The 23,503-nt window shown below is 69.1% G+C and overlaps 2 protein-coding genes across 2 annotated transcripts; one reads left to right on the top strand and one right to left on the bottom strand.

Moving 5' to 3' along the window:
* The first annotated feature begins 4,982 nt into the window (after positions 1-4,982).
* On the top strand, positions 4,983-13,815 carry TBX21 (T-box transcription factor 21). The gene is made up of 6 exons (XM_021545478.2): positions 4,983-5,404; positions 11,533-11,687; positions 11,769-11,890; positions 11,970-12,128; positions 12,924-12,985; positions 13,095-13,815. The coding sequence occupies exons 1-6, from the start codon at positions 4,983-4,985 to the stop codon at positions 13,738-13,740; spliced, it is 1,566 nt and encodes a 521-aa protein (XP_021401153.2). The 3' UTR covers positions 13,741-13,815.
* A 430-nt stretch (positions 13,816-14,245) lies between these two features.
* On the bottom strand, positions 14,246-23,179 carry OSBPL7 (oxysterol binding protein like 7). The gene is made up of 23 exons (XM_077788343.1): positions 23,138-23,179; positions 22,099-22,291; positions 21,801-21,923; positions 21,617-21,670; positions 21,381-21,494; positions 21,187-21,297; positions 20,988-21,108; positions 20,808-20,911; positions 20,621-20,719; positions 20,403-20,532; positions 20,191-20,325; positions 19,983-20,080; positions 19,772-19,903; positions 19,169-19,259; positions 18,658-18,947; positions 17,618-17,755; positions 17,479-17,542; positions 17,314-17,392; positions 17,079-17,223; positions 16,458-16,599; positions 15,454-15,580; positions 15,254-15,376; positions 14,246-14,725 (listed from the first exon to the last, which is right to left on the bottom strand). The coding sequence occupies exons 2-23, from the start codon at positions 22,189-22,191 to the stop codon at positions 14,617-14,619; spliced, it is 2,622 nt and encodes an 873-aa protein (XP_077644469.1). The 5' UTR covers positions 22,192-22,291; positions 23,138-23,179; the 3' UTR covers positions 14,246-14,616.
* Between the last annotated feature and the right edge of the window lie 324 nt (positions 23,180-23,503).

Here is a 23,503-nt window from a genome sequence, read left to right as displayed (position 1 = left end):
GAGGGACCGGGGTCCCCCCGCCGCTGAGTCCCGGCAGCGGGACCACCCCAGGGAGGGGTTTTGGGGGGATCTCATGGCGGTGCCACCCAACGCCAGCGCTCCCGGGGGGACAGCGCAGTGACAGCGGGCACGGGGGGCACGGGGGACACGGGGGACACGGGGGGCACGGGGGGCAGCGGTGCTGGCGGCGCGGGGCTCAGCACCAGGAGGGTTTTGGATGGCAGCGGCTGGAACGATGTTAATGACTTTTCTTCCTGTCGCTCTCCTTTTACACCGAGGGCAGCTCCGTAACCAGAGCCGCTTCCTTCCCCGAGATTAAGGAGCCGTCTGCTCGCTCTCCCCGGGCCGCTGAGCCACCCCCCCGCCACGCGGAGCTGTCACCGAATTGTCACCCCCGGCTGGCCCGGGCCTGGCCCTGGTAGCGCTGGCGAAGCGACACCCACCCCTGTCACCCTTGGGTGCCCCTTCCCCGCGAGGTCCGGCGGGGCTGAGCATCCTCCCGGCGCTGCTCAGGACTTGCCCAGGGGGTTCGAGAGTTCTTTAGGGGCCTCGCCACGGCACCCCCGCGGGGCTCCTTCCCTCCGTCCCCCCGTGGGGGTCCCCCAAAGCGGGGCTGCCCGGGTGGGGCTGCGCGGGGTGCTTGGGGCAGGAAGAGGAGGGTGACAACGCCGGGCTGCAGCAGGAGGAGCCGCGGCGTGGGGGGGACAGCGGCTGGGACCCTCCACGCGGGGAGCTGAGCCCCCCCAAAACCACCACCGGCTCTGCTCGGCACCACCCGTGACTCGATTTCCCCGCTGGGACTCAGAGGACTTGGGGGACCTGGCCAGCCTCGGCAGAGGGGACAAAGTGCTTGGGGTGGGACATGAGGGGGCTTTGCAAGGTGGGAGCCGGGCGGGGGTCTTGGGGGGGCTCCCAGCGTCTCTCCGCTCCGGGGGGAAGCGGGGATGCGGCTCCGTCCCTCGCCGCCGGCGCAGGCTGCAGGTGGGCGGCGGATGCGGCCCCGGGCCGGGGGTCCCGCGGGTGGGTGGCAGGCGGCCCCGGGTGGGTGGCAGGCTGCCCCGGGTGGGTGGCAGGCGGCCCCGGGTGGGTGACAGGCTGCCCCGGGTGGGTGGCAGGCGGCCCCGGGTGGGTGGCAGGCGGTCCCGGGTGGGTGGCAGGTGGCCCCGGGTGGGTGGCAGGCGGCCCCGGGTGGGTGGCAGGCGGCCCCGGGTGGGTGGCAGGCAGCCCCGGGTGGGTGGCAGGCTGCCCCGAGTGGGTGGCAGGCGGCCCCGGGTGGGTGGCAGGCAGCCCCGGGTGGGTGGCAGGTGGCCGGGCCGGCCCGGGGGCCCTGCGGTTTGCAATTCAGGTTTCCATGAAGCGCTCGTCACCGCGCTGCCTTCGAGCAGCAGCGAGATGCAAATTCCTCTGGGGTGGGGGCAGTATTTTTGGTTTTCCCTGAGACCAAATTTAGCCCCCGCTGGTGCCCGGTGCCCTCGTGCTCATTTTAATAATGAAAACAGGAACAATGCCACTGACTAAGAAAATTACCGCCGAGTTTCCCCTCGTTCCCCAGAAGCCAAATTCCTGCCGCGTCCTTCCATGGCAGAGGCAGAACCTGCCCGGGGGCTGGTCTGGAGGGAGGGGACACTTTGGGGACACTTTGGGGACACTTTGGAGACTTCAGAATTGCAGCCCCGGCTGGGTGCGACCCTCTGCCCTGTCCCTCTGCGGGGTTTTGGGGACGATGCCCAGGAGCGGGGCCGTGTAGGATGCGACATTCCCCAGAGGTGACGGGGAAATCCGGGATAATCCCCCCACCAAGGGTCCAACCCCCATCCCGGCGCTGGAGACCCCAGGGATGGGGGAAACTGAGGAACGGGCGATGCCAGGCTGGGCTCAGGGATGTTTGGGATCCCGGGAATGCTGCCGGGCACGGGCACGGGCTTGGCACTTTGGAAGGGAGGTGGCCCGTGGTGACAAACGTGTCGCCAGCCCCGGGCGTGTCCTGCAGCCGAGCCACTTCCTCCTGGCTCCTCTGCGAGGGCGTCCGGCGAGTGCCAAAGCCACGAAGGTGGCCAGGAGGGACCGGGCACGGCGACCACAAGGTGCTGGCCTCGGCCACCCCGGGGACGCTCGGATGTGTGACGTGTGTGTCACCCACAGAGGGGAAACTGAGGCACGGGGCTGGGGAAGGAGGGGATTTAAGCCCGAGCAGGTCCCGGAGCTCTGGAAGGGCCCCGCGGGGGAGGACGCCCCTCTGCGGGGAGGGCTGGAGCCCAAATCCCGGTGGTCTCTCCTGGTGGAGGGCCGAGCTCAGGCTCAGAGCGCCCCATCCCAAGGGACGCTGTGTCCCAGGGGTGTCCGGGATGTCCCAGAGCATCCCTGTCCCCGGCCAATGGGACAGCTGGTGGCCGGTCAAGGTGATGCTCAGGACACGGCTTCTGTCCCTCCTGTCCCTCTGTCCCTCCTGTCCCTCTGTCCTTCCTGTCCCTCCTGTCCCTGCCGTTCCTCCCGTCCCTCTGTCCCTCTGTCCCTCCCGTCCCTGCTGTCCCTGCCGTCCCTCTGTCCCTGCTGTCCCCTCCTGTCCCTCCTGTCCCTCTGTCCCTCCAGTCCCTCCTGTCCCTCTGTCTCTCCTGCCCCTCCAGTCCCTCCTGTCCCTCCTGTCCCTTTGTCTCTCCTGTCCCTCTGTCCCTGCTGTCCCTCTGTCCCCTCCCGTCCCTCCCGGCCCTGCGCGAGTCCTCCCTGCACGGGGACACTTGTGACAACCATCTCCCCAGGAGTCCCGCCGCGCCTTCCAGTGTCCCTGGTGTCACTTTACCGTGGCAGGGGGAGACTCAAGGGCGTGACATCCTGAGGACAGGGCCACCACGCTCCTTGTCGCGCCCCTCCGGACCCCGCTGCCGGCGCCGTCCAGGACCGGGACCCTCAGGGCGAGGGGGACGCGGGGTGGCGGTGGCGGGTCCCCAGCTGCGGCCGCGCTGGGGACACTGGCGAGCCCGACACCCTCTGGGTGGCCACGGCGCTGGTCCCTCAGCGGGGGGGTGTCCCTGTGAATTCATCCTCGGCGGCGATGGCAAAACGGGAATGAATTAGCGCGCCGTGACGTTAGGAGCACTTGTGCCTCAGCGCTCGCTCCCCCCCCGTTAATGAGTCGCTCCCCCCGTCCTTAACCCCCCTCCGGCCTTTATGCTCCCTCCTAGAAAAAACAATTCTGGAAATTTCCTTGTTTTCCTTCTTTTCCTCACTTGAGAGCTCGGTGGGTGGGGAGGGGGTGGCAGCGCCCTGGCGGTCTGGGGGTGTCCCGGGAGGGTGGGGACAGCTGAACGGGGGATGTTGTCCCCCCTGCCAGCCTCATGGAGCCGGAAAAGTGTGGGGGGGGTCAGCAGGGGGGGCTTTGCATAGAGATTGAAGGCCGGGACCCCTCTGAACAACGGCAGCGCTGCAAAGCCGGCCCGAATGGCCGCTAAGCTGCGTCTGCTGGGCCAATCCACACCCCCCGGGACACCCCCGAGCCCCCCGCGTCTGCCCCGGCCCCACGGCCCGTCCTCCCGCCCGGCCGCCCCCCACGGCCGCCTCCTTAACTCCCCATTTCCTCCTGCCCCCAGCCGGGCTGTCCCCATTCCTCGTCCTCATCCCTGTCCCTGTGGCTGACCCGTCCCCGTCCCGGGCCACATCCTCATCCCTGTCCCCATCCTTAGCTGTGTTCCCATCTCCACCTCTGCCATCTTCATCCGTGTTCCTATCTCCAATCATGAGAGATCATCTCTGTCCCCATCCCTGTCCCCATTCCTGTTCCTTGTCCATGTCCCCTTCTCCATTCCTGTTCAAATCCCCATCCCTGTCCCCATTCCTGTTCCTTGTCCCCACCTCTATCCCCATTCCCATCCCTGTCCCCGTCCCCACCCCGCTGTCCCCGGGGGATCCCCACCCGTGACCCTGATCCCGGGAGTGGTTCCGGTGTGGGTTCGGTACCGACCCACGGCTCCCCCTTCTCCTCCTGCCCGCCCCAGCCCCAGGGGTGTCCCGGCGGTGTCGGGAAGGTGCCCAGCTGCCAGGAGAGGGGACAGTGGCAGTGCCACCCGTCCTGCTGCGCGGTGTGGGTGTCACCGAGCCACCGGGAATGGAAAGTATTGACGGGAGCCGGGCTGGGCAGCGGCCAAGGCCAAACGCCTCGGCGATGGCTCCGGGGGACACCGGGACTTCCCCGGGCACGGCGGGGTCAAGGACAGGTGCCGGGAAGGCCTGGCCTCGGGTGGCACGGGGTGGCACGGGGGGTGGCACGGCTCGGCTGAGCTTCGTGGGGATGTCAAACCACCCCAAAACCGACAAGGGGAGGGGGGACCAGGAGGCGCCGAGCTGTCAGCGCCACCCCTCAGGCGTGTCACCCCCCCAGCAGTGACCGCAGTGACACCAGGGCGGGGGAGGGCCCGAATTGTCCCTTCCCTGTGTCCCCCAAAACCCCGAAACACGGGCAGGAGCGTGGCCCCCCCTTGTCACTGCGTCCCCACACTGTCCCTGTCCCCTCCCGTGTCCCCACCCCCGCTCCCCCGTCCCGTCCCCGGCTCCCCGCGTGTCGCGGTCCCGCGTGGCCCCCTCCCCGCCCCCGGCCCGCCCCGCTCGGGGGTGGGGAGGGGTTGCAGGGCGGAGCTCCCGGTGCGGAGCCGCTTCTTTGGATAAGAGCGCGGGGCCGCGGGGATGGGCAGGTGGAGCGTGTGAGGCACCGGCACCGGCACCGGCACAGGGCACGGAGCCCCCCCACGCCACTTTTAGGGGTTTTCCGGCTGTTTTAGGTTAGTTTTTGCGGGGTTGGTTTTTTTCGCCCCCTCTCCCTTTTGGCTGTCCCCGGACCGCCGCCGCTCGGGGCTCCCCCGGTAGCACCGGGCATGGAGGGGGCGGCGGGAGCCGGTTCAGGCGGGCAGCGCTGAGCGGCGCCGCGTCCCGGGGCCGCCGCCGGCGGGGACCCCCATGAGCGGCTGAGCGGGGCCGGTGCCCCCCGCCCGTCCATGGGCGCGCTGGAGCCGGGCACCGGAGCCCCCCGGCCCGCCGCCCCCATGCTCAGCGCCGCCGCCAGCTTCGCCAAGGAGCCGCCGGGCCCCCGGGACGCCGCCGCCGCTTTCTTCGGTGATGGAGGGGGACCGGAACCGGGAGCCCCCCCGCTGCCTTACGGCGCTCCCGGCGGCTTCGGCGGCCGGTTCCTGGGGCCGTGCCCGCCGTACCGGGCGCCGCCGCCTCCCGCCGGGCCGGTGGAAGGTTACGCGGGCGCCGAGGGCGGTTTCGGCGGCGGGGGGGCCCCGCTGTGCCCCCCGCTCTGTGCCCTGCCCGGGTACCGGGCGGCCGGGAAGGTGCAGGTGATGCTCAACAATTACCCGCTCTGGGCCAAGTTCCACAAGCACCAGACCGAGATGATCATCACCAAGCAGGGCAGGTGAGCCGGGAGAACCGGGGCGGCTCCGGGCCGAGACCGGAGAGCCGGGGAGCACCGGGGAAAAGCGGGGCTAGGGGGCGGCGGGGCACTGGGAGGGACTGGAGGGGACTGCGGTGGGCTGGACGGGGGGGGACGGGGGATCGGCGGGACCGGGGTGTGCGGGGACCGGGAGCTGCCGGTGGGGACACCGGCAGTGAGGGGGGTGGGACAAGCCGGGGGGCTGGCACGGTGAGGGGCTGAGGGGTCCTGCCTCGTATCCCCAACGGGCTGGAAGGGTGGGAGGTGTTTGTGCAGTTGGGGGTGCAAGAGGGGGAGCCCCGTCCCGTGTTGGGTTTCAAGAAAAGCCTGCGAGGGGGAGGCAAAGCATCCCAGACGTCCCCTGGTGCTGTTGCCCTGGGGATTGAGGCTTGTGGGAAGGAGAAAAGGGTCTGGGGGTGTCCCCACGTGTACCAGGGAGGGACAGGGGGGTCCGGACCCTCGGTGTCAGGAAGGTGGCAGAGGTGCTGGCTGCTTTGATCCGGCCCCAGCCCACGGGCCGGATCCGGAGCTCGGCGCTGCAACAAGTGGCGAGGAGCTGCTGCCACCCCACAGCGCCGTGGGAGGGTGGTGGGTGACACCCTGTCCTCTCCCCGTCCCCTCGCTGGGGTGGGACCCCCCCTCTCTGTGGGGCAGAGAGAGCCCGGCCGCCCCACGTGTGCCCAGGGAAGGGGCAGCGTTTTGGCCACGTCCTGGCTGCCAAAAATGTCCTGGGTGACGCCACAGCCGGGCACTCGCTGTCCCCTCCGTGCTGGGCTGCAGCTGCCCGAGGCTGGGAGAGGACTGGGGGATTTTTGGGGTGTCTGCCAAACCCCAGTTTGGGGACTCTGGGTGTTCTGTGGGGCCGTGGAGTCGCCACAACTTGGCAGCAAGGGGAGCCCGAAATGCTGAACCCGTCCTTCAGCCCCACCCTGGGGTGATGAGGACGAGGGGAACCCCGCCCTGGGCTGCACTTTGGGGGTCTCGGTGAGAACGGGATCCCAGCAGGGATCACACACAGCTCCGCCTCCGCCAGATCCCCCCGAGGGGCCCCCAAAACGCCGTGCCAAGGGGCAGCAGGGCTGCCTCCCCCGCTGTGCCCTCGGCAGCTGGCACAGACCCCTCCTGCCGCGCTGCCCCCCCTGCCCAGCCCCATCCCCGCGCCCAGGGGTCCCTTTCTGCCCGGCGCCCCTCGGCTGGCTCGGCCGGGAGGCAGATGGTGTCACTTCGATGCTGAGCCCGACCTGCTGGATGTGCTGGAAGTCTAAACACGTTAGGGCCGCTCGGTTTGCCACGGCCGTGCCGGCCCCGCTCCGAGCCAAGCCTCGCCGGCACGGGTGGGGTGACACGTCCCCGGGGGGTGGCAGGGGTGGAGGGCACCCCAAATTGTTGTTTGTCGCCCGCCATCCCTCAGGCCTTGCAGGAATGTGCCGAAATTCTGCTTTTTTCCCTCTTTCCTCCGCTCTTTCCCGGCTGGGTGCTGGGGAAGTGTCACCCCTGCGGTGTCAGGACCTGCTGCTGAGGGTCTGGAAATTGGGGTGGCCCCACAGATCCCATCCCCCCTGCCCCGCTGCGCCTCTGCTTTCACCTCCCAGCCTGAAGCCGGCGGGTTTGGGGTTTTTTCCCAGCTCCATGCCCCGCGATGGAGGGGCTGCGGGCTGAGGGGGGGTTGCTCTGTGCAGAGGGGGCTCACGGCGAGCCCAAGCCCGTGGAGAGCGTCAAACCCAGAGCCACAGAACATCCGTTTCCCCCGACCCTGAGCTGCTTTTGCAGCGTGCAGGGCCGGGCTGCAGCGCTGCTGAGACAGGAAAAACCCCAGCGGGGCTCCAGGGGGACGTTGAGCCCCAAACGGGGACCCGAGGAGGGGACCTGAACCCCAAAACGGGGACCTGCCAGGCCGGGGGGCTCTGGGGCAGGGCAGGGGACGCGTTCCCATCCCGCTGTTGGCTCTGCAGCCCCATCCCGCCTCTCCCTCAGCACTGTTGGGGTGCAGCCCCCCCCGTGGACCCCCGGGGAGGAGCTGAGGCTGGGGGGGACGTGGTGGCACCGGGGCGAAGCTGGCCAGGCACTGGGATGGACCCTGCTGGCACCGTTCCTGCTGTCCCGTGCCATCCTGAGCTGTCCCGTGCCATCCTGAGCCATCCCGCCCTGTCCTGGGCCACCCCCCCCCAACCATCCCGGTCCGGACCATTCCCGGCCGGTTTCCCACGCCTGTCCCCGCTGTGTCCCCGCTGTGTCCCCGCTGTGTCCCCGCTGTGTCCCCGCGCTCTCGGGGCTGGGCAGGGCAGGATTCCTGCGGAAAGCCCCAAGGGCTCGCCGGCACCCCGGCAGCGACGGGCACGGGGAATTCCTGCCCTGGGGTTCTGCAGCAGGGCCGGGGCTGGCTCTGCAGTTTTGGGGTGACACAGGGGCTGGCCCTGCCCTTTGGGGTGACACGGGGCCCGTCTTTGCGTTTTGAGGGGACGCAGGGGCTGGCTTTGGCTTTTGGGGTTGCACCAAGGGCTGGCGCTGTGTTTTGGGGTTACACGAGGGGCTGGCTTTGCGTTTTGGGGGGACACAGGGGCTGTCCCTGTCATTTGGGGACACACAAGGGCTGTCCTTGCACTCGGGGGTGGCTCAGGATGGCACAGCCTCGCTTTTGGGGGCTGCAGGGCTCTGTCTGCATTTGGGGACACAGGGATGGCTTTGCCTTCGGGGAGGACACTGGGGTGGCTTTGGGGACACAAAGTCCAGCGGGTGGCTTTGATTTGAGGAGGGACAGCAGAGGTGGCAGCGCCTTTTGGGGACACTGGGGATGGCTCTGCCGGGCTGGCAGTGGCTGTGCCCGGCTGGCAGCTCGGCGGGGTCGGTGCAGACATGTTGTGACTTGTCACCGTGCCCGGCTGCGCTGTGACATTTTAGCTGTGCCCCGTCACCCATGCGGGCAGTGCAGCTGTGCTGTGCAGATGTGCCGTGCCAGGCAGCAGTGCCACCGGCGTCACCGGGACTCGTCCAGCTGTGCCACCGTGCTGTGGCACCACGGCGTGCATTGCCATGTCACCGTGCCACGTCCAGCAGCTGTTCCATGTCACCGTGCCATGCGTTGTTGTGTCACCACTGTGCCGTGTCACCGTACCGCGTCCAGCAGTTGTTCCATGTCACTGTGCCATGCATTGGTGTGTCACCATGTCATGTCACCGTGCCATGTGCTGGTGTGTCACCTTTCAATGTCACCACGCCATGTCCAGCAGCCATGCCATGTCACTGTGCCATGTGTTGGTGTGTCACCACTGTGCCATGTCACCGTACCGTGTCCAGCAGCCATGCCATGTCACCGTGCCGTGAATTGGTCTGTCACCACACCATGTCACCGTGCTCTGCACTGCCGTGCCACCACCGTGCCGTGCCACCCGCCCCTCCCGTGCCCGCCGTGCAGCGGGGCTGGCCCGTGTCCCACGCGGCCCCGGTGGCTCCCGCGGTCCCCGCGCTGCCGCCGGGGCAGGGGGAGGCTCTGACCCCCTGCACCCCTTCCCTCGCACCCGACACCCTCCCCGTGTCCCCAGTGTCCCCGCTGTCCCTTCGGTGTCCCCGCGCCGCCGCGAACCGAGGGGGTCACGCCGGGACAAAACCTCCGAGGGCGAACCCGGCGGTGCCCACCCGCTGTTTTTGGGGGGAGGGCACCTCCCAAACCGCAGTGCCCGAGCCCGATCCTGCCTCGAGCGCCGACGGGGGTTAAAAATAAAGGCGAGGCGAGCGCGGTTTGGGGTTTTGCCCCCACCCTGCCGTGCCCGGCCGGGCCCGTGCGGTTTCCCCGCGGCGGCGGCAGCGTGCGAGCGCCGGGGCTGCGCTGGCAGCGCCGGGGAGCTCGCTGTGGGAGCGGAGGGCAAAAAAAAAACCCCAAAAAAACAACCCCCCCAAAAAAAAGCTGTTTTTAAACTCTCCGCTCCTTGCAGAGCTGGGGCTGGTGCAGCAGCCGCGCTGCGAGCTCGGCGCGCCCGTAGCCGGCGCCTCGGCCGGTGCCCCGGCGGCTCCCCGGTGGTTTTTCATGCGGTCGATGTTTTCTCAGCGGCCGGAGCGCCCCTGCCCCAGCGCGGCCGGCCGGAGCTCGCTGCACAGAGGATGTGAGCCCGCGGGACGGCCCCTCGGGGCACACCGGGGGAAAAGGGGGCTCGGGGGTCCCCGGGGCTCCGGGATGCTCGGGGCCAGCGCCGGTCCCGAGCACGTGCAGCTCCTCGCCACGGCTGCCGCTTTCTCCGCTTCTTTCTCTTTCTGCTTCTCTTTTTATCCTAATCTTTCTCTGTATCTTTAGCGTTCTCTTTATCTTTTACTTTTTCGTTTTCTTTATCATATTTTCATTCTTATTTTTACTATTTCATGTTTTTGTTTTTAGTCATTATCTTCTCCTTCGTTCTCTTCTCCACCTGATTATTCTTCACTTTTCCTCTTCTTTTTTTTTCAGTTATTTTTCATTTTTCTCTTCCTTTTTCTTATTTTTATTTTTTTATCTACCTTTCCCCCTCCTTCTTTTTCTTAATCTTCATTTTCATCTCTTGTCTTTTTCTGTCTTTTTTTTTTCTTATTATTTTTTTCTTTCTCTTTCTATTTTTCCTTTTTTCTTCTCTTTCTTTTTCTATTCCTCACCCTCTCGCAAGGGCAATTTTGAGTCAGCCTCCACCCGCTGACTTTTCTTTCCACTGCTCTTCCCCCGGCGCTGCCCCAGCCCCGCTTCCTGCGGGGGCCCGGACCCCCCTTTTCCCCTCGCGTCCCCTCTCCCCCCAGGAATTCGGGGTGAATAATCCCAGTTTGGGGACACCCCCGTGTCCCCGTGCGGGTTTGAGGGGTGCCCGGTGGTGGCTCTCAGCGGGGGGACATGCCCGGGGTGGCCGGGCTCCAGCTCCGGCCATCGGAGCTCCAGGAATTGCCAAAATTCCACGGCTGGGAACCGCGTGGGGGCCGAGCCGCTGCCCGCAGCCACGGCTGGAGGCCCCGCTGCCAACCTGGGCTGGGGCTACTGGGGCTACTGGGGCTACTGGGGCTACTGGGGTACTGGGGTACTGGGGTACTGGGGTTACTGGGGCTACTGGGGCTACTGGGGATACTGGGGAGCCTGGGGCTACTGGGGTACTGGGGTTACTGGGGCTACTGGGGCTACTGGGGTACTGGGGTTACTGGGGAGCCTGGGGATACTGGGGTTACTGGGGCTACTGGGGTTACTGGGGCTACTGGGGCTACTGGGGATACTGGGGCTACTGGGGCTACTGGGGCCACTGGGGATACTGGGGCCACTGGGGCTACTGGGGCCACTGGGGATACTGGGGCCACTGGGGCTACTGGGGCCACTGGGGCTACTGGGGGCTACTGGGGTTACTGGGGATACTGGGGATACTGGGGATACTGGGGTACTGGGGTTACTGGGGCTACTGGGGCTACTGGGGCTACTGGGGAGCCTGGGGTACTGGGGTTACTGGGGTTACTGGGGGCTACTGGGGTTACTGGGGTTACTGGGGGCTACTGGGGCCACTGGGGCTACTGGGGGCTACTGGGGTTACTGGGGATACTGGGGATACTGGGGATACTGGGGTACTGGGGTTACTGGGGTTACTGGGGCTACTGGGGCTACTGGGGCTACTGGGAATACTGGGGCCACTGGGGTTACTGGGGGCTACTGGTGCTACTGGGGACCACTGGGGCGAGCGGGCAGGGATGGACGGAGCCGGGAGCAGAGATCTCCCAGCGCAGCGCTGCGGTTTGAGGGGACCCCCGGGGGTCGGGGGGGTGCGGCCCCCGGGGGGGTGGCAGCTGCCGCCCCGTGGTGCCCCCCGGTGCCACCGTGTCCCCTTCCTGCCCTTGGCGCGGGCTGGCGCCCAGCCCGAAATAGCAGCGGTGTTGGTTTCCGATCCGGAAGGTGCTTGGGGAGGGGGAGGAAGATGCCGGGAGGGGGGGGATCGGCCCCGACAGCATCCCCCAGCTGCCGGGGTCACTCAGCTCCTCACGGGCACCCCGCCGGCCGCGGGAGGGGCGGGGGGTGGGCGCCGCGCTGCCTCAGTTTCCCCCAGCACCCCCCCAAACCGCCCTGTGCGCCAAGGGCCGAGCGGGGTGGGGTGACAGTGTCCGTGCCTCTGTCCCCTCCCCAGGCGAATGTTCCCCTTCCTCAGCTTCAACCTGTCGGGGCTCAACCCCGTGGCGCACTACAGCGTCTGCGTGGACGTGGTGCTGGTGGACCAACACCACTGGCGCTACCAGGGCGGCAAATGGGTGCAGTGCGGGAAAGCCGAGGGCAACATGCCAGGTACGGGCCCTCCATCCCGTGCTCAGCCTCCTGCTGCTGCCGGGAGCGGGGCTGACGCTGTCGCCGCTGTCCCCTCCCCAGGGAACCGCCTGTACCTGCACCCCGACTCGCCCAACACGGGCGCGCACTGGATGCGGCAGGAGGTTTCCTTCGGGAAGCTGAAGCTCACCAACAACAAAGGAGCCTCCAACAACGTCGGGCAGGTGAGGCGAGGCTCCTGCCTCCGTGGCAGCTCCCTGGGACCCCCCCACGACCGCTCGCTGTCTCATTTTACCCCCCCAGATGATCGTGCTGCAGTCGCTGCACAAGTACCAGCCGCGGCTGCACGTCACGGAGGTGAAGGAGGGCGAGGGGGAGGACGGGTACCCCTCCCCGCACACCCACACCTTCGCCTTCCCCGAGACCCAGTTCATCGCCGTCACCGCCTACCAGAACGCCGACGTGAGTACGAGACACCCCCCCGCAAAAAAAAAAAATCCCCCAACAGCGCAAAAACTCCAGCAACCCCCTCAGCATCCTCCCAGAAACCAGGCAGGATATCCCAGTGCCAGCACAGCCCCCCAAAACCGCGCCAGAGCAGCCCCGTTAACCCCCCAGCATCATCCAGGGTGTCCAGCTTCGGGTGGCCTCCCCCCTGTCTGCCAGCACCTGCAGCATCCCTGCCACCTCAGCATCCCAGGATCTTCCCCTGCATCCCTTCAGCATCCCAGAAGCCTTCCATGCACCCTCAGATTTCCAGAGCTTCCCCCTGAATCCCTTCGGCATCTCAGGATCTTCCCCTGAATCCCTTCAGCATCTCAGGATCTTCCCCTGCATCCCTTCAGCATCCCTTCAGCATCCCAGAAGCCTTCCATGGACCCTCACATTTCCAGAGCTTCCCCCTTGGATCCCTTCGGCATCCCAGCATCCCTCCCAGAACTGTCCCACAGCATCCTGCAGCATCCCAGGATCTCCCCCTGCATCCCTGCAGCATCCCAGGATCTCCCCCTGCATCCCTGCAGCATCCCAGAGCCTCCCAGTGCCCCCAGATCCCCTCAGATCCCCAGAGCCTCCCCCTGGATCCCTTCAGGCCACCCCTGGATTCCCCGCTACCCCCCAGGACCGTCCTACAAACCTAGCACCCCCTGCCCTGGCAAAGGGTGGGATTCCGGTGGGATGGGGGCAAAGGGACAGGGGGGGGACACCCCGGAGGAGGAACAAGCTGCCGGCAGCCCCCCCAACCCCACGTCCCCCCAGATCACCCAGCTGAAGATCGACCACAACCCCTTCGCCAAAGGATTCCGGGACAACTTTGACTCGTGAGTGCCACCCCCTCTCCTCCCTCCCGTGCCCCCCCGGTGCCCTCCCGGCCTCATGAGGCTGGAACAACCCCCCAAAACCTCACGGTGTGCCCCCCCCCCACCGCAGGATGTACGCGGCCTCGGAGAGCGACCGCCTGACGCCGTCCCCGCCGGAGGCCGCGGGCTGCCAGCAGCTGCTGCCGGCCCCGCGCTTCCAGCCCTTCGTGCCCGAGCAGTACCCGCTGCCCCCGGGCCGCTTCTTCGGGGGGGACCGGGGGGCTGCGCTGCCCCTGCCCCCGAAAGACCCTCCCCACTGGTACTTCCCCCCGCAGCAGCCCCCCGGCCCCGGCGCGCTGGAGTACGGCGGCTACGACGGGGGGTACGGGGGTGGCAAGCTGGTGCCCTACGGGGTGAAGCCGCTGGCGCTGCCGCCCGCCCCGCACCCGGCCCTGCCCTACTACCCCGAGGCCCCGGCGGGTTTCGGGGTGACGGGCGGCTGGAGCCCCGGGCAGTACGGCCCCAAGGGCGGCGCCGCGGCTCTGGGCTGGTACCGGGAGCCCCGCGAGGAGAAGGGCAAGGAGCTGGAGGGCTGGGCCGGCGAGCCGCCCGCGGCCGCGGGGGACTCGCCGGACTCGGGGCTGTACGAGTGCAAGCGGCGCCGGGTGTCCCCGTACCCCTCGAGCACCGAGAGCTCCTCCCCGCCCCGCAACGGCGACGCCTACGACAAGGAGCCGCTCACCGACGGCGGCTACTACGGCTTCTACGGCAACTGAGGCACGGCGGCCGCGGGCAGCGAGGGCTCCGAGCGCCCCCGGGCACCCCAAATCCCCCCACAGCACATCCTGGGACGGCCGGAGCGGAGGGGGCTCAGCGCGACAATCAGCCCCCGGTGCCACCCCGGTGGGGCCGCGGGGGCGAGCGGGGAGGGGACGGGCGGGGAGGGAGGGATGATGGTGACGTTTTTGGGTTTTTTGGTTGTTTTTTTTTTTTTTCTTTTTGGTGTAGGTGGTTTTTAAGGGGGGGGGAGTTGATGCTGAAGTATTTATTGAGTCCCCCCCGCCCCGCGGCCGGTGTGGGGGGCAGCAGCATATCGCAATAAAGGGGACATTGTGGGACGCGGCTCTGTGGGCGATTCTGTGCGTGTGGGGAGGGAAACTGAGGCACGGGGTGGGGGAGGGACTTGCGCATCCCCAGCCTGATTTGGGAGGAGGGTCCTGAGCCCCCCCGGGGGTGGTGATGGTGGCGGGGTGGGGAGAAGGAATCTCTCTGCACACCCCAACTCTTCACAGCCTTTATTAGAGCAGCCCTGTGCACAATTTGGGGTGGGGGGCAGTGGGGTCTCCCCGCCCGCGGGCACCCTGCGACCCCCTAAAGCCCCCCATTATCATCCTGTGCCCCCAGGGCAGGGGGGCACTGCCAGCCCCTGCCCCAAAGTGCCTCAGCTGTGCCCAAGGCTCTGCCCTGGGCCGGGGGGAGGCATTGCCAGTGCCCCCCTCCCATTTTTGCATCACAGTTTTACCGAAACAGCGGCAAAATGGCTCGGAAAGAGGAGGGGGGGATTCTGCACCCCCAGTGCTGGGGGGACCAGCCCCATGCTGGGCACTGCTGTGAGGAGCTGGGGGGGCTCAGCACCCCCAGTTTGGGGGTGGCTACCAGAGCACTGCGCTGTCCAGGTGCGAGAAGCCGGGGTCCAGGCGCAGCTTCCAGTAGGTGTTGTTGGTCACCCACGACTCCTTGCCACTGGCATCCGTCACACGCCTGGGCACGGGGTGGGCACGGTCGGGAATTCCGAGGGGGGGGTTTCCCATTCCCTGAGAGCCCCACGCTCCTCTGAACCATGAGGTCTCCAGAGGGTCTCACCATTCCCTTGATTTCCCACACCCCCCTGAGCCATGAGGTGCCCTCAGGACTCCCATGGGGGGGTTTCCCTATTCCCTGACAGCCCCCCACCCCCTTGAGCCATGGGCTGTCCTCAGGGTGGCACCCACAGGGGTTTCCCCTTCCCTGACAGCCCCCCACCCCCCTGAGCCATGGGGTGTCCTCAGGGTGGCACCCACAGGGGTTTCCCCATTCCCTGAGAGCCCCACAGCCCCCTGACAGCCCCCCACCCCCCTGAGCCATGGGGTGCTCCCAAGACTCCTGGGAAGGGTCTCCCCACCCCATAAGAGCCCCACATCCCCCCGAGAGCCCCACGTCCCCCGAGCCAAGTGGTGCCCTCAGCACCCCCAGAAGGTCTCCCCACCCCACAAGAACCCCTCATCCCCCCACTCCGCGGGTCCCCCCAACCTGAAGAAGCGAGCCTGGTGGGCGATGTTGTTCTCCTCCATGACGCGGCGCCGGTCCCGCTGCAGCTGCTCGATCTGGCGCTTCTGGGCCTCGGCCGCCGGCACGTTCCCCTCCTCCAGGTACCTGGGGGACACCGGACAGGGCCGTGAGAGCCTGGCCGGCCTCAGCCCGGCCCGGCCGCACCCCGGGGTGCCGCTGACCGCTGGTCCGGCCGCAGCCGCGTGTCCGTGGAGGGCAGGACGCGGCGCAGCTCTGGCGTCAGCTCGTTCAGCTCCAGTGCGAACTGCGTGAAGCCGTAGTTCCTCTCGTGGTCGCGGGGCATGGGGTCTGCGTGGAGGGGCGTGGGGACAGTGAGAGACCCCCCTGGGCTGGGGTAACCCCCCCAGAGCTGGGATAACCCCACTAGGGCTGGGGTAACCCCCCAGGGCTGGATAACCCCCCCAGGGCCGGGGTAACCCCCTCAGGGTTGGGATAATCCCCTAGAGCTGGGATAACCCCCCCAGGACTGGGGTAACCCCCCCAGGGCTGGATAACCTCCCCAGGGTTGGGGTCACCCCCCAAGGCTGGGGTAACCCCCCCAGGGCTGGTGTAACCCTCCCAGAGCTGGGGTAACCCCCCAGGGTTGGGATAACCCCCCAAAGTCAGGGTCACCCCCCCAAGGTCGGGGTAAAACCCCAGAGCTGGGGTCACCCCCCCAAGGCCAGGGTCACCCCCCAAGGTCAGGGTCACCCCCCCAAGGCCAGGGTCACCCCCCAAGGCCAGGGTCACCCCCCAAGGTCAGGGTCACCCCCAAGGTCAGGGTCACCCCCCAAGGCCACGGTCACCCCCCAAGGCCAGGGTCACCCCCCAAGGTCAGGGTCACCCCCCAAGGTCAGGGTAGCACCCCCCCAAGGTCAGGGTCACCCCCCAAGGCCAGGGTCACCCCCCAAGGTCAGGGTCACCCCCCCAAGGCCAGGGTCACCCCCCAAGGTCAGGGTAGCACCCCCCCCAGGGTCAGGGTCACCCCCCAAGGCCAGGGTCACCCCCCCAAGGCCAGGGTCACCCCCCAAGGTCAAGGTCACCCCCCCAAGGCCAGGGTCACCCCCCAAGGTCAGGGTCACCCCCCCAAGGTTGGGGTAAAACCCCAGAGCTGGGGTCACCCCCCAAGGCCAGGGTCACCCCCCAAGGCCAGGGTCACCCCCCGGTGGTCTCCCCGGGTCCTCACTGGCTTTCCAGACGCAGTGGCCCGGGCTGGGCCCGCGGTGCAGCCCCTCGTGCCACTTGCCCGCCAGGCGCTCCACGGCCGTCCCGGCGCGGCTCAGCACGGCGCCCTGCACCTCGTTGGCCCCCGCGCCCCAGTACCGGGCCTGCGGCAGCGGCGCCTGAGCGCGGCGGCCCCGGCCAAGGGTGGGGCCGGGACGGTGAGGCGGGGTCAGGGGAAAGGGTGTGACTGTGATGGGTGGGGTCATTGGGAACGGGTGGGGCCATGGGGAGGAATCTTCTGGAAAGGGTGGAGTAACTGGAAAGGGGCGTGACCACAAGGGTGGGGCCAGTGGGAGAGGGCGTGGCTATTGAAAAAGGGAGGGGCAATGAGTGCTGGGTGGAAATTTCCAGAAAGGGCGTGGCTGTGATGGGTGGGGTCATTGGAATGGGCGGGGCACTGTGGAAAGGGCAGGGCTATTGGGAAGGGGTGGGGCCAGACGAGGGGCGGGGCGACAACGCGGCGTTTAATTAGCGAGGTGGTTTAATTAGGGGGTGGGGCCAGGCCGCTATAATGCAGATGGGAGGGTTCAGAGCAGCGTGTGGGCACGAAGGGGCGAGGCGGGGTGGGGCGGGGCGGGCACACCTTGCAGAAGGTGAGCTTGCAGTGGAAGGAGGCGTCGCGGGTGTTGCGGATCAGCACCTCCCCATAGTGCTCGATCCAGCGGGGCCCGCTCAGCACGTTGTGGATGCACGTGGTCACCTTGTTCCACTCGTAGTGGTCCCCGGTCCTGCGGGCACCGGCCCCGTGGGTGGGCATGGAGGGCGGCGGGGCACGGGGGTGCACTATCGGGGGGCTGTCTGTGGGGTTGGGGTCTCACCTGGGCAGCTGGACATTGACGGTGCCCATGGGGACGATCTCCAAGGATTTGCCCCAGAATTTGTTCTTCCACCTCATGTCTGGAGGAGAAGGAGGAGGAGGTGAGACCCCCCAGTCCCACCTTGGGGGTCCTCTCCCAGCGCCCAACGCCGTCCTGGGCTCTCACCTTGCCAGAAGACAAAGTTGTCGGACTCGGCGTGGCAGGCGGAGATGGGAGGGTGGTGGGACACCTGGGGGGACAAGGAGGGACATGCCAGCACCCCGCCCAGCTCCGGGGTGCCCCCCAAGGACCCCCCGGTGCCCACCTGCTCGCTGATGAAGCGGAAGCCGCGGTCGGGCCGCACGCACTCATAGGTCTCACCCAGCACGGGGTTGAAGGGTTTGCTGCCCGCCCGGTAGTAGGTGGAGGCGTAGGCGGACACGGCGAAGGCGGCCACGTACACCTGTCACCACGGCCACCCCCACGCTGCCACCACGGCCACCGCCACGCTGTCACCACGGCCACCCCCACGCTGCCACCCCACCCGGGCCGGGCACACGCGTGCCCTCCCCCGTTGCCACAAGTCCCAGGAGTCCTGTGTGTCCTCAGACACCTCTGAGCCCACTAAATCCTCCAATTCTCCTTGTCCCCACCTGTCCTCGGGGTCCCCCATGTCCTCTAAGTCTCCCTGTCCCCTCATGTCCTTGGGGTCCCCCATGTCCTCAAAGTCTCCCTGTCCCCTCATGTCCTCGGGGTCCCCCATGTCCTCAAAGTCTCCTTGTCCCCACCTGTCCTCGGGGTCCCCCACGTCCCCAAAATCCCCAAATTCTCCCTGTTCCCACATGTCCTCGGCTTCCCTCGGTACTCCCAGCTCCCTCCCAGTGTCCCAGCTCCCCCCATCGCCCCGGTTCCCCCGATGTCCCAGTTCCCCCGGTGCCCCCAGCTCCCCCCGGTGTCCCGGCTCCCCCCAGTGCTCCCGGTTTCCCCGGTGTCCCGGCTCCCCGCGTTGCCCCGGCTCCCCCCGGTGCTCCAGGTTCCCCCACTGTCCCGGTTCCCCCGGTGTCCCAGCTCCCCCCGGTGCTCCCGGTTCCCCCTGATGTCCCGGTTCTTCTGGTGTCCCAGCTTCCTCCAGTGCTCCCGGTTCCCCCGGTGTCCCGGTTCCCCCGGTGTCCCAGTTCCCCCGGTGTCCCGGTTCCCCCGGTGTCGCGGCTCCTCCCGGTGCCCCCCGCTGCCCCCGGTGTCGCGACTTCCCCCGCTGTCCCAGTTCCCCTGGTGCTCCCGGTTTGCCCGGTGCCCCCGGAGCCGCGGCTCCTCCCGGTTCCCCCGGTGTTGCCGGTGCCCCCGGTGCCGCGGCCCCCCGCTCACCAGGCGCTGCCGGGGGTCGCGGGCGCGGCTGGCCCTGTCGAGCAGCTCGCTGTACTCCAGCTCCTCGCAGAGCCGCTGCAGCGTGTTCAGCGGCTCGTTCAGCTGCACGGGCAGCGCCACGCGGGACAGGTCCTTGCCCACGCTGCTCCGCAGGAGCCCCCACAGGCTCACGTCCCCCGTGGGCGCGGGGGGCGCGGGCAGGCGGCTCCTCCGCCGCGGGTCCGGCCCCGGCAGCTCCAGCGGCGGCTCCAGCGGCGGCGGCTCCGCCGGCAGCCCCGGGCGCTCCGCTCCTGCCGGGCAGCGGCCGGTGGGATGGAGCCGCGCCCCTCCCCGGAGCTCTCGGGGAGCGGAGCCGTCCCTTCCCCCCGGTTCTCCCCGTCCCGTGTTCCCGTGTCGGGAGGCAGAGCTGCCTCCGCCGCGGTTCTCCCCTCCCGCACCTATCCGGGGGTGAAGCCGCCCCCTCCAGCGGTGCCCATTCCGCGCCCGGTGCCCTCCCCGGTGCTCCCGGTACCTGTCGGGGGGCGGCCCGGCCCCCCCGGCTCCGCGGGCTCCTCGCAGACGCCGGCGGTGACCTCGCTGATGCACGACTCGTCCTCCGAGGGCTGAGGAGCGCAGGGACCGTCGGCGGCTTCGGGGGTCCCGGGGGGATGGGGGGGATGTGGGGGGCGCCCCGTGGAGGGGGCGCTACTGGGAAGGGCCCCCCCGAGAGGGTGGGATGAGCCGCGGGATCCGGGATGGGGGTGTCGGGATGGGGGGCGGGTGCCGGGGGGGGGCACCGGCAGCACCCGGCCCCGGGCTCAGAGACTGCGGAGACCCCGGGAGCGGGGAGGGAGGGGGCTGCGGGGGGCTGGGGGGGACACGGGGAGCGGGGGGGATCCAGGGGCTGGGGGGGACACCGGGAGCGGCTCTCGGGCTGGCTAATGAGGTGGGACGGGGGAGAGAGAGGGGAGCGATGAACCCAGAGCAGCGAGGAGTGACGGGGGCTCCGCAGAGCCCCCCACCACCAACAGAGCCCCCTCCCCAGCAGAGTTCCCCACCAACAGAGCCCCCTCCCCAGCAGAGTTCCCCACCAACAGAGCCTCCTCCCCAGCAAAGACCCCCTAAGCCCCCTCACCTCGTTCTCGGAGGAGCTGGCGGAGAGGAAAACCTCGCAGGCATCGAAGAACTCGGTGTGCGAGTCGGCCAGCGAGACGATGCTGCGGTTGGAGAGCTGCTGCTCCCGGCCCTTGGCGGGCAGCGCGTCCGGCTGCGGGGACAGCACCGGCTCAGCCCCCACGCCAGGGGGGCCACAGCTCCCCCAGAGCGCCCCACGCCACCCCCCTGACCTCATCCGGGTGCAGCGAGGCAAAGGAGTCCAGGGTGGTGTCGGAGGACGCCGACAGCGAGTGGAAGCGGCGCAGGGCGGGCTGCGGGAAGGGCGAGGCTGAGCCGAGCCCCCCCGGCCGGTCCCCTGCAGCCAGGGACGGGCTGACAGGGCCGGGGGACACCCAGCACCCCGCTGAGACCCCAGAAGCAGCACCCGAGGTCCCCCGCGCTCCCTCACCCCGGCGGTGCCGGCGCTGCCGGGGCGCGGGGCCGGGCCCTGGCGGTGCAGCGCCTGCCGCATCTCCTCCAGACGGGCCCTCTCGGCCACCAGCGCGGCCACCACGCTGCTCAGCGAGCCGTGCACTGCCGGGGGACACGGCCGGGAGTCAGCCTGAGGGTCGGCACCCCAAAACCCGCCCCGGGAGCCCGCCCCGAACCACCTTTTTGGGCCAGGACCCAGAAGCTGCGCTGCAGCTGGCTGTACTCCGGGGGGACGCTGAAGGGCAGCTGGCTCTGCGACGACTCCAGGTAGCGGGACAGGTTGGGGACGGAGCCGTGCAGGCGGCCCACCTGGGGGGACACGGGGCTCTGCGGGGTCACCTGGGGGGCTCCGTGCCCCCAGGCAGTGGCCGAGCTCGGGGTGGGGGCTCCAGCTCACCCTCACCCTGCCGATGGTGTCGTCCTTGGCGAAGCTCTGCGTGCACCAGATCTTGGTGCTCCTCCGGCCCTTCTTCGGCCTCTCCGTGGCGGCCGAGGGCTGGCAGGGAGAGGAGGGGGCTGCAGCCGGACCCTCGCCAGGAAGGGGGGACACGGGACCCCCTCCCTCAGCTGGCTGAGCCTCTCACCTGGCTGCCGGAGATGAGCGGGGCCGAGGGGATGCGGTGCAGGGCCTCCAGGTGTTGGAGCATTCCCGTCAGCTCCTGCAGCTTGGCCTGGCACTCCGACAGCTCTGCCAGGGGCACAGAGGTCAGGGAGGGGCACGGGGACCCTGCCCGGCCCCGCACACCCCCTCGGGCCCCGCTCACCGGCAGAGCAGCGCTCCAGCCCCTCGCTGTCCTTCAGCCAGGCGTTCACCTTGTCCCGGGAGCTGGCCAGCGTGGACAGGGCAGGGGCACTGCCCGAGGGCAGGATCCGCGTCCACTGGCCCTGCAGCCGGGCACAGAGGGCATCAGTCGCTGTCAGGAGACACTCGCCCAGGCGTTGTCACCCCGAGCTGCCACCCACCTGCGTGCTGGTCCCTGTGGGACCCCCGGGGGGACACGGCTCCGGCCGCTCGCCGCGGTGGTGGGCGCACAGGCTGCTCACCCAGCTGGAGAACGCCTCCGGGGACTTGATCTGGGGGACAGGGCTGAGTTGCAGGGGACACGACCTGATGTCCCCAGCCCTGTGCCAGCCCAGCTCCAGAGCCCCAGCGGCACCTTGAGGTGATAAATGTTGTCCTCTGTGTCCAGGTCAACCCTCTGCGCCTTCTTGTTGACGGACATGACGGACTGCCGGACGTCGATGGCACCGTGCAGTTTGCCCTTGAGGACCTGGGGGAGCCCAGGGACGCCTGTCAGGGGGAAGACCCCCCTTTTTCAGGGGGGCCACGGGGGTGTCCCCAGCCCTGAGCCCCCCAGGAGGCTGCGTGGCCGCAGCCTGGGCACACACTCACGTCCTGGCGCGTGGTGGAATATTTCAGAATCCCGTTTTCCAGCACGAAGTACCGCTGGGGATGGAGGGGAAAAGATTTTTTTGGGAGGGGGTGCAGACAGCAGCTGCTACAGCCAGCACCCCCTGCCCAAATCCCGCCAGGACCAGCCGGGATCACGGCTCCTGGCGCCAGCTCTGCCCGTTACCTTGTGCCAGCCCTTCAGGGGCCATTTCCTCTTCTTGAGCAGGTACCCCTCGTGCCGCTGCGGCTGCTGCCCGGGGCTGCCCCGGGCACGGGGCTCCTCCACCACCTCCCAGCTCTCCGAGCCCTGCGGGGACGGGGCTCAGCGTGGGGGTCCCTGAGCACCAGAGGCTGCTGCCCACCTTGTCCCGGGGCAGGGACATTTGGTACCCACAGGGGCATCATCGTAAAGCAGGGGGAAGCCCCCGAAGCCTCCCCGTGCTCCTTCTGAGCCCCCCAAATCCAAATGCAACCCCTCCAACCTGCTGGACGCTGCTGTGCTTGGAAGACACGGTGCTGCTGGAGCGGGACAGGGCCCTTTTCGGAGAGCACGGGTCCTTCTCGTGGCTGCCCATGGCCGGAGGGCAGAGGGGGCAGGGGGCACCGGGCCGAGCCCCCCCTCCCGCGCGGACTGCGGGGCCGGGGGTCCGAATTCGGTTGTCACGGCGGGAGCCGCTGCGGGGAGGGGTCGGGGAGCTCAGGGGTGGCGGCCGCAGCCTCGCCGGGACCGGGGGGCTGGCAGGGGTGGTCCCCAGCTCCCGGGGGGCTCCGCACGGCACCGCCGGCGGCACCGAGAAACTTCTGCGTCAGCCGGAGCCTTTGACCCTGCCCGCGCTATCTCGGCTGTGCCACCCAGTCCGGGTCCAGAGTCCGGCCCCGCCGCCCCGCGCACCGGCTACCGCGGGGCAAGCGCGGCACGGCCGGGAGGGTGGCACCGGGACAAGGACCGGGATTAAACCCTGCTCCGGCCCGCAGCCCCGAGCCAGGACGCGGCCCCTCCACAGCCCCGCGCCCTCCCGGCGCGGCGTTTGCTCCCTTTGCCCTTCCCGAGGGGAAACTGAGGCACGGGGAAGCTTCTCCCGGCCTTGCCGTCCCCCCTGGCGCTGTCCCTGGTGGGGCAGCCGTGAGTCCCGGCCGCTGCCGTAGGATGGATCCCGGGATAACCCCGGGACAGCGGCCAAGCCCCGGCACCGGTGACCACCGCGCCGGTAACCGCGGCACCGGTCCCCGCGGCACCGGGCAGATAAGCCCGCTGCCATGGATAACCCGGCACCGGTAACGGCGGCGCCGAGGGGAGGGCACCGGGGGTGTCCCGGCTCTCTCCCGCAGGCGCTGCCGCGGATCGGCACCGACCCCTCGCAGCGGAGCGGGGCTGTGCCGGTACAACCGGGAGTCTCCGTCCCTCCCGCGGGGCAAAGCCCATCCCCGTGTCCCCGCGGCGGTGTCACCCCCCGGGGCAGCGGGGGCCGGGGGTCGCGGGGCCGGCCGGACCTCCCCCCCGTGCCGGTCGCCGGGGCTCACCTGGGCGGGCGGCGGGCGGGCGGCGGGAGCCGGTCGCATCCTGCCCGGCGGCGGCGGCGGCAGGAAGCGGAACACGGAGGGCGGTCCGGAGCCGCTCGGCTCTGCCCCCTGCTCCGTGGAGGACCGGAGCCGCCAGCGCCGGGAGCCGCCGGGACACCGGGAGCCGCGGGACACCGGGAGCCGCGGGACACCGGGAGCCGCCGGGACACCGGGAGCCGCGGGACACCGGGAGCGGGCAGCGCCCGAGTGCCCACATGGAACCGGGGCAGCCCCGGGGAAAGGGGTGGGGAGACCCCCGCGAGAGGCAGCGCCGCACGGGGGTCCCGGGAATCACCGACCCCTGAGGATCCCGGTAATCACCGATCC

The sequence above is a fragment of the Lonchura striata genome, chromosome 25 (genome assembly GCF_046129695.1).
Source record: "Lonchura striata isolate bLonStr1 chromosome 25, bLonStr1.mat, whole genome shotgun sequence".
Taxonomy (NCBI): Eukaryota; Metazoa; Chordata; class Aves; order Passeriformes; family Estrildidae; genus Lonchura; species Lonchura striata.
This window is presented reverse-complemented; position numbering and strand designations above follow the sequence as displayed.